The sequence below is a fragment of the Ips typographus genome, linkage group LG11 (genome assembly GCF_016097725.1).
Source record: "Ips typographus isolate SLU linkage group LG11, UJ_Ityp_2.0, whole genome shotgun sequence".
Taxonomy (NCBI): Eukaryota; Metazoa; Arthropoda; class Insecta; order Coleoptera; family Curculionidae; genus Ips; species Ips typographus.
Genome location: NC_138432.1, coordinates 9,804,961 through 9,813,652, shown reverse-complemented (window position 1 = coordinate 9,813,652; position 8,692 = coordinate 9,804,961). Strand labels below are relative to the sequence as shown.

The window sequence follows — 8,692 nt, the reverse complement described above, 5'->3', positions numbered from 1 at the left end:
GTTTTTTTTGTAAATTAATTAATTGTGACTGTGAAGATTTTTTGGTAAATCTGATAGTACTTAAAGTGAATTGGTTCAAGTACGTTTCAGTTTACCTTCAGGTATCAATATCCATCCCTCCCCATGTTCAAATTGTAACTATAATACCTAGGACCTTCAAGGGCCCTTACATAGAGTTAATTATGGTCAATTGCGTCGACAAGATCTCTCTAGAACTTGCGAAAGTTCTTTAGTACTGCTTTGTACCGGCGGTTCTTTGAGATTTGCCGGCAACTCTACGACCATTTTAGTTACAATTTTATCTTTCTTAAAGGCTCATTGTTCTTGGTACGTTTAGGATTATTGTTTTGACAGTTTGAAAATTACTGATTTTGAGATAGTTTTATGTGAGAAACTTTATATTTTTTTGGACTTAAATGCAATGTTTGACGGTTCAGCTTTAAAGTAGAATTAATACAGTAAAAAATTTCACACTACTCATTCAAAGCGTGACCATGTGAACAGGAAATACGCAATTTAAAGAGTCAAAAAATTCAAATATGAGGTTGAAAATTTGCATTGAAAAAATCTATTATCCCACACGTACTGACCTAACTTAAAGCTAATCCCACGCCGAATTATCGTAAAAACCGTCCGAAACTTTCGTTTATCATTTTTCCAATTTGCTCCCTTTTCCCTTTTTAATATAAAATAATAACCAGAAATTCGATCAAGTCAAAAATTCGACAGGGCAAGGTCAGGTTATGTGGCGCTCGATTTTTCACAATGGGATCTTGTCCGAATCATTAATCTAAAAATTTGCCCCATCATTGTTTGTTTTAAAAAATTATTTCTAATTTTTGGGGAGGAAATTGAATCTCCGAAACTTCGGTTTAATAGAAAACCCGCTAAAAAGCGTGCATAATCTCAAAAAATGCAAATCATTTTGACGGCTGAATTTTTCACCCCAAAAACAGGTTATGAGTTGCTACAAAAAGATTTCAATCTGCAAATATTTACTACTTCACAGATGAATAGCGGGCTTAAGGATGATCCGATTTAGCAAGGAAATCGATTCATACATATTATTATATTGTTTGGGTACTTCTTAGTGAACCAAAAGGGTATAAAGGATGGGGCGAAACAGTTATTGTCCATCAGTCTAAAGGCTGCGTTCTGTATATAACGCATATTCAATAACCCTTTCATTTCTAAGGAATTCACAAAAATTGAGATGACATTTTATGGTTGTGAATGACACTAATAATACAGCAGCAGACAATACCCACTTCTTTCACATAGTATTTCCTGTGACCCGTAGTTCTAGCCAAAAATTTTCCGTCTTTCGTGCTGGGTCTTAAGCCAAAAATCCATTAAACCTGCACCAGAATTTGCGTAATCTTAGTTCGTCTCAAAGCCCAATTCTTGGTCCGATGGTAGATCCTATTTAAGTACAATAGGCCCTGAAATGCGGTTAACCAAAGATCCCTCTAATCTCTTAGGTAAACATAAAAGCACGCACCCGAAAAGTCTTTTTTGTAATTACCCACAAAAGCGATATTTTCTTTAGGAGATCAGAACCACATTGTTAGTTTGCAATTTTTTGCTGACCGGCAAACTTGAAAAGTTTTACATCAAAGAAATGTTAATCAAGTTCCCAAAAGCTTGAAAGTGCATAAGTAAAACCTTGAAATAACATTGACTTTCTTGGTACAACTGATTATTGAAGATCTTATGACAAGGAGGATGAGTTATTCCATGTTTCTCGCTTGACTTGCCTCCAATAAGGATTTGAACCCTCTTCAATCTAAAAAGGATTTAAGGAGTTAAACCTTTATTATTTCCTGAGCATTTTCTTCTTAAGATTACACTGGATAATAGTACAGTGAAGATATATCAGCTATTTTGCCTGTATTTGTTCAAAAGATGGTTGTTTTAAGTGTGTGTTGTTGCGATAGATAATATGATTGCTTATGGAATAAGTAATAGAAAACTATACCATTCCATTTGATTTTTTGAAAACGCCCTCTATCGAAAAGACCGAAAACTAAATGAAACATTGTTTTGGAACACTTTACAGGACAGAAAATGCTCTTTAAAATGCCGCAAAAACAAAGTCTCTACGATTAGCCGTTTTCGAGATATTTCATGTCTTTCAAAGCAAACTTTGGATTACTCCAACCACTTTATTTGAAGAGATAGAAAAAAAGTTAAATAGGAAAATTCTTCGTAGAGAAGAAACGCCCCCTAGGGGTGGATTTAGAAAGCTGAAAATTATTTCCTGCATCTTGGTCACATTTACTAATAAATCTTTTTTCCCATTTTCCATTGTAGCCATACTATGTAGTTTTTGAGAAACAGCCGCGTGCACAGCTTATTGGGACACCCTGTACAAGGATTCAAAAACCCATATTGTTATTATTTTGCAAGTTTTGTAATAGTTATTTATCTAACAAATGCGGAAAGTGGTACTTTCCAGCACGAGATTGCAATTGCAAACGAGACTCCACTTTGCGTCGTTCGGGCAAGCAGTTAAAGGGCAGGAAAAACGCTTTCCGCATGTGTTAGATACAACATTTTTCTTACGAGTATTAATTTTCATTAAATTGAACAAAAATATATAGCAAAATTACTAAAATAAAAGCCTCTGTTTGCAAAGATGATTAAAAGTGTATTCTTAATTGAGAAATCAAATATAAAGTTATGGTTTTTTGATTTAAATGTTTTTTTTTTTGAAAAATAAAATGAGTGCGGAAAAGTAACTTTTCCACGCTAGTGTGGTAAAGTTACTTTTTCGCACTTTTTCTTCGCTTGAACATCTCATAAAAATGTTGGTGCATATGAGCATTTTCGCTCTACACATATTAACTTCAAAATTGCAGGTTTATTATACATTTATTGTAAATTAATCTTGCAATGCAAAAAAATTATCTTTACCGGACTAATGTGGAAAAGTTTCACACTCAAATAAGGGCGGAAAAGTGCACTTTACCGCACTCGGGTAGAAAAAAAATCTTTTTATTTAGTTGAAGTAAAATTATTAGTAATTAATAAACAATAATTGCCATACAATTTTATGTTGGTTTTGCCTTGTGTACCAACTAATCAAAAAGGATTTAATGAGAATAATTTTATTTTTAGAACGTTTACAGAGACAGAAATATGTTTGTCTTTTAATCTAGACATTGTCTGACAAATGTAGACAGACTTTTTTACACGTTTACATGACGTATCTTATTTGGAAACTTAATCATTTTCAAAGAATTAAACTTCTGGAAAATCACGCATTTTACTATTCAAGGTAATCTAAATCGATAACTTCTGATGAAAAGTCGGCACTTTGTCATGCATATCGGCCGATTTGGTTGGTAATTTCTTTTATTGGTGCGGTCAAGATGAATACCCAAAATAAGCCCAGAAGGAAACCGTGAACCGGATTCGCGTCACCCAACCACCCACTTCATGCACATTGCGCCATCATTTGCAAGTCAAATGAGATTGAACAGGTGAAAAACGAGGGTGAAACTGCTCCGGGGGGGCTTTAGAACAGCTCTGACGTAACTAAGTTTCCTTATATTTAACATTCAGAACTGCTACAATGCTCATAATAGAGTTATCGTAATGGTGGTGGGTTACCCTCATAAGCCACCCAGAAGGGACGTCTTTATCTAGAAACTTCCGCAAAAACGAGATTTTAATATTTCATATGTTGTTTCCGTAAACATGTCTTCTTTATGGCTCTGGTTTGGTAAATTTCGTCTATAAATTGTATGAGGGACAGGTAAGACTCCCACGCTGCGGGTTTTGTCCCTTTCTAAAGGTGACACAAAACCCTTTCACAGAAGGGGTTGACATGTTCCGGTGCTTCTTAGTCCAAGGGCTGCTTACAGTGAAGCAAACTTAACTAACAAAGTCATAAACCTACCTACTATAGCTGTAACAATTTGAATTGATCGTAGGGCGACGATTTCAAGAACGGAATATGAATTAATAAAAAAAGGGCCGTGACAAGAAACAAGGACTACCCCTATGACAAAGTCAAGGTTGCTTCTGTTTTTTTTCTCTTCTAAGAAGATTAATAGTTTGAAGTGAGAGATTGTCTGTTGTTTGGATGTCAACATGAGGGCACAGTGAAAACTTAATCTCATCTTCTTCAGTCACTTACGTAATGATAAGTGAAGCAATTTTTATTATCATATAATAGAAACTTATAATATTATGCAAATAAAAATCGTTATAACGTACTTAATGATTAAACCCAAACTAATTTGTATTGTTTAAAGATTTGAGAACTTGTTTAAAACTTGTTTGCATTTTGTCTCGTCACTATCGTACTTTGTTAAAATAATGTTTATTCAAGACTTTTGGGTTTCAACCAAATTTATATAAACTGTTTCAAAATTATTCTTAGGCATTAAAATTGGTTTCTGGGTTGTTAATGGCAACATGGGTGTTAAATGTGAATATGCAGCCGTAAGTCACCAAACTAAAGAAGCAGAAGCATTGGGCCATGTGGAGCTTGGTAAGTTATTAAGTTTTCGGAAGAAGCACTTACTAAAGGTATCATTTAGTATCGAAGTTGGGAATTCGTCATTTCCAAGTCTTCCTCCACTTTCTCCTAGGCTTCCTAGCATATTCTTTTCGAGTGAGTTTGTCTGTCGGAATTGTTGCAATGACCAATCCAGAAACCAGCAGTAATCCAGATATTCCAGTAAGTTTCTGTTGCAACTTGAACATTCTAAGCTAAACGCAGAATTTACTTTCAGACTTACCCACATTGGACAGACAAGAACGTAATCCTTTCAGCGTTTTTCTGGGGCTACATACTCCCCCAGGTTTTTGCTGGCTGGGCTGCAAGCAAATATGGAGCCAAACGGTTTTTGATCGTCACTTTTGGTGTCCAATCTTTATTAGGTACCTAAACATTGCAGCGAGAAAATTTTTTAAAAAATACTTTTTAGGGCTGTTAACTCCTTACACTGCTGCTAATTTTGGTCCAAAGGGTATGATGCTCAACCGAGCTATTCAAGGGTTTTGCCAAGGTTTCATCTACCCATCCCTGACTCAACTTTTAAGTCAATGGGTTCCAGCTGAAGAAAGATCCAGACTGGGTACCATTGTTTATGCTGGTTTGTAGTTCTTTGTTTTTCCTAAAACTGAACTTTGTAAAATTATTTTTTTAGCTGGACCTTGTGGTACTGTAGTCACAATGTTTATGACTGGTTACGTGTCAGCTAGTTGGTATGGGTGGCCTATGGTGTTTTATCTAACTGGTTTGGCCGGTTTGATGTGGTTGCTGGCGTTTGCTATTTTTCGTTATGACAGCCCTGCTGCACATCCTTACATTAGTAAAGCGGAAAAGTATTACATTGAAGCTAGTTTAGGACATACGGATGAAAAAACTGCAAGTTGTTTAATTTTTAATGATTTTTAATTAAAAAATATGATTTTTTAGGTGCATCCAACACCATGGAAAGCCATTTTCACTTCAGTGCCAGTATGGGCGTTACTCATTATCCAAACTGGCTACAATTATTGTTTTTGGACACTCCTAACTCAAATTCCTACTTACATGAGTTTTGTCATGAATTTCAATATCAAAGACGTATGGTTCTGTTATTTTTTAGTTTCCTAACCTGATTTTTGTACATTTATAGAACAGCCTTTTGTCCTCACTACCTTATCTGACTCTTTGGTTACTCAGTTTTGTGGCGGGCTATGCGTCAGACAGAGTAATCAATACAGGCTTATTAACCCGTACTAAAGCTAGGAAAGTGTTCAACACCATTGGTTAGAATTGATTGGTCATGTTTAAATTTTTAGTTGAAAAATGATGATTTTAGGTTTGATGGTCCCAGCACTTGCCATGGTGATACTAGGCTACACCAGGCCGGAACAAACAACCCAAGCAGTGGTACTTTTAGTTATAGCAGTGGGTAGTAATGCGGCAGCTCTCTCTGGATACGCGGTTAACCATATGGATCTGTCTCCAAACCATGCTGGTACCCTGCAAGGGCTTTGTAATGGGTTCTCTCAAAGTACAGGAGCTATAGCTCCTTTAGTTGTTCAGATGTTTGACAAAGATGAGGTAAGACGTGATGTGGTTATAAATTGTACATTGCATTTTAACAAATAAAATTTCAGACTGATCCACTTCAATGGAGAACTGTATTCTTAATCACAGCAGGCTTTAATATTGCTACAGCCAGTTTCTTCAATTTCTTTGGATCTGGTGAGGTCCAGCCCTGGAACGACAGCTCACAGCCAACCATCATCCTGAAAGCCTGACTGTACTATTTTAAAACACAAACACACTGTACCTGATGCGTAAAATACAAAATGTTTGTACTGGCAGGGAGTCGAAATAATTTATTCTAGAAATTGTCGCACACATGTAGAACATAAAATTTCACAGGACAGAAGAATGTTTTCCCAGTCATGGAGTGTTTTACTGGTAGCTCCCGACATGGTATAAGGCAATCCATCAACTCTGACCATAACGTACACGGATTTATAAACGGCATTAATAAAGTCGTACATCGGTACCACCGCAGCGAACTACTCGCACTAAGAACCTTAACACGTAACAAATTTGTATTTTATTCATGAGGCCTTTTCTGGTCGGTATTTGATACTGGCCGTTGCTCTGCGTGGCGCTGCTCTTTTTGACTGTCCCGGATATTTTTCCGATTTTTTGGCGGTTTTTTGGGTCGTGGGAAAATTTAAAGTCCGGTAGTGGCTGCGAATGGGTACGGTAAATACACTTCACTGAAAAAAAAGGGTTCTTTTGGTAAAGCGCGTGCCCTAAAGTGTCAAAAAGCTGAGTCCACACACTACCGACAAAGTGGCGGGTAGTTTCATTAACACTACATTCTACTGTTTTAACAGCAGTAATATAAGTGTTTGTTTCTCACAAGTGGTTTTTTTAATGTAAATATTTTGGTTGGTTTTTACTCAATCGTAAAAAAATAGACAAAATGTCAACAAAAAAAGAAGGAAATTTAAGTTCCACAATCTAATGAAATGTGCGATCATTCAAAAAATACATGGCACTAAAAATTTTCTACCGGAATATCAGTACATAGATTAAACAGATTTTTTTAAATCCTGCTACTAATACCCCGGACTACTCTGTCTAAAAATCTGTACAGTAAAGTATTTTTTTTACACAATATAGCCCAAAGTATTTAGAATATTGTGAACAATTTTCATAAAACTCCCTCATTAAGAATATATCAGAGACTAGGAATGGGATTGTGAAAACACCCCATGTGAATTGGATGTTTTTGATTTTGCACCGGTTAAACAAGGTACATGTTAATCGTCATTTGTCAAACGAGGAGGTTTTTAAAGTGTTAACAGTAAGCCCTGTCAGGTGTCAAACGTCAATATTCGATTATTATTTTGGACATGTTTGATTTCAAAAACAGTATGTAGAGTAAGTGAGATTTGGTGTCTTTTACAACTTTCCTCGCTAAACCAAGCAGACTTGAATTTGACACTTGTCTCGTGACACATTGTGTACAATGAGCGCAGTTACGTAATAACTGTCAGATTATACAGGGTGATTCCAAAGTTGGGGCTTTCCTTTCACCTGCGAATAGGGCTTCAAAAAATAGGGTTTTTTTTCGTTTGAAGCTTTTTTGAAATATGAACAATAACGAAGATACAGGGTATATACTATCGACATTTTATAGCATTTTTCATCCTCTTTCTAATGATATATAAAAAATCTAGGTTGGAGTGCAAATTACAGCTTCGCAAGGCTTCAAACCTGGCAACAACGCTGCAAACTCACAAAAAATGACACAATTTTCGAGTTGAAATTTCTCAAAAACTGAAAAAGTTAGAAAATTTGCTCAACCGACATTTTGTAACATTTTTCATCCCCTTTCTAATGATATATAAAAAATCTAGATTGGAGTGCAAATTACAGCTTGACAAGGCTTCAAACTTAGCAACAACGCTGCAAACTCACAGAAAGTGACACAATTTTCGAATTGAAATTTCTCAAAAACTGAAAAAGTTAGAAAATTCGCTCAACCGACATTTTGTAACATTTTTCATCCCCTTTTTAATGATATATAAAAAATCTAGATTGGAGTGCAAATTACAGCTTTGCAAGGCTTCAAACTTAGCAACAACGCTGCAAACTCACAGAAAGTGACACAATTTTCGAATTGAAATTTCTCAAAAACTGAAAAAGTTAGAAAATTCGCTCAACCGACATTTTGTAACATTTTTCATCCCCTTTCTAATGATATATAAAAAATCTAGATTGGAGTGCAAATTACAGCTTCACAAGGCTTCAAACTTAGCAACAACGCTGCAACTCACAAAAAATGACACAATTTTCGAATTGAAATTTCTCAAAAACTGAAAAAGTTAGAAAATTCGCTCAACCGACATTTTGTAACATTTTTCATCCCCTTTCTAATGATATATAAAAAATCTAGATTGGAGTGCAAATTACAGCTTCACAAGGCTTCAAACCTGGCAACATCGCCGCAAACTCACAAAAAGTGACACAATTTTCGAATTGAAATTTCTCAAAAACTGAAAAAGTTAGAAAATTCGCTCAACCGACATTTTGTAACATTTTTCATCCCCTTTCTAATGATATATAAAAAATCTAGATTGGAGTGCAAATTACAGCTTCACAAGGCTTCAAACTTAGCAACAACGCTGCAAACTCACAGAAAGTGACACAATT

The 8,692-nt window shown here is 35.5% G+C and overlaps 1 protein-coding gene across 1 annotated transcript; it reads left to right on the top strand.

The window, feature by feature from the left end:
- Window positions 1-4,339: 4,339 nt before the first annotated feature.
- Window positions 4,340-6,333, top strand: LOC145735087 (putative inorganic phosphate cotransporter). The gene is made up of 9 exons (XM_081988812.1): window positions 4,340-4,501; window positions 4,551-4,690; window positions 4,746-4,893; window positions 4,941-5,108; window positions 5,163-5,383; window positions 5,435-5,584; window positions 5,637-5,769; window positions 5,823-6,067; window positions 6,124-6,333. Exons 1-9 carry the CDS (start codon window positions 4,426-4,428, stop codon window positions 6,265-6,267), a joined length of 1,425 nt encoding a protein of 474 aa, XP_081844938.1. The 5' UTR covers window positions 4,340-4,425; the 3' UTR covers window positions 6,268-6,333.
- Window positions 6,334-8,692: the final 2,359 nt, after the last annotated feature.

Coding starts and splice junctions, on each gene's coding strand:
- LOC145735087 (XM_081988812.1), top strand. CDS start 4,426: ATGGGTGTTAAATGTGAATATGCAGCCGTAAGTCACCAAACTAAAGAA. Junction 4,691..4,745: donor GCAGTAATCCAGATATTCCA/GTAAGTTTCTGT, acceptor ATTTACTTTCAG/ACTTACCCACATTGGACAGA. Junction 4,894..4,940: donor TGGTGTCCAATCTTTATTAG/GTACCTAAACAT, acceptor AATACTTTTTAG/GGCTGTTAACTCCTTACACT.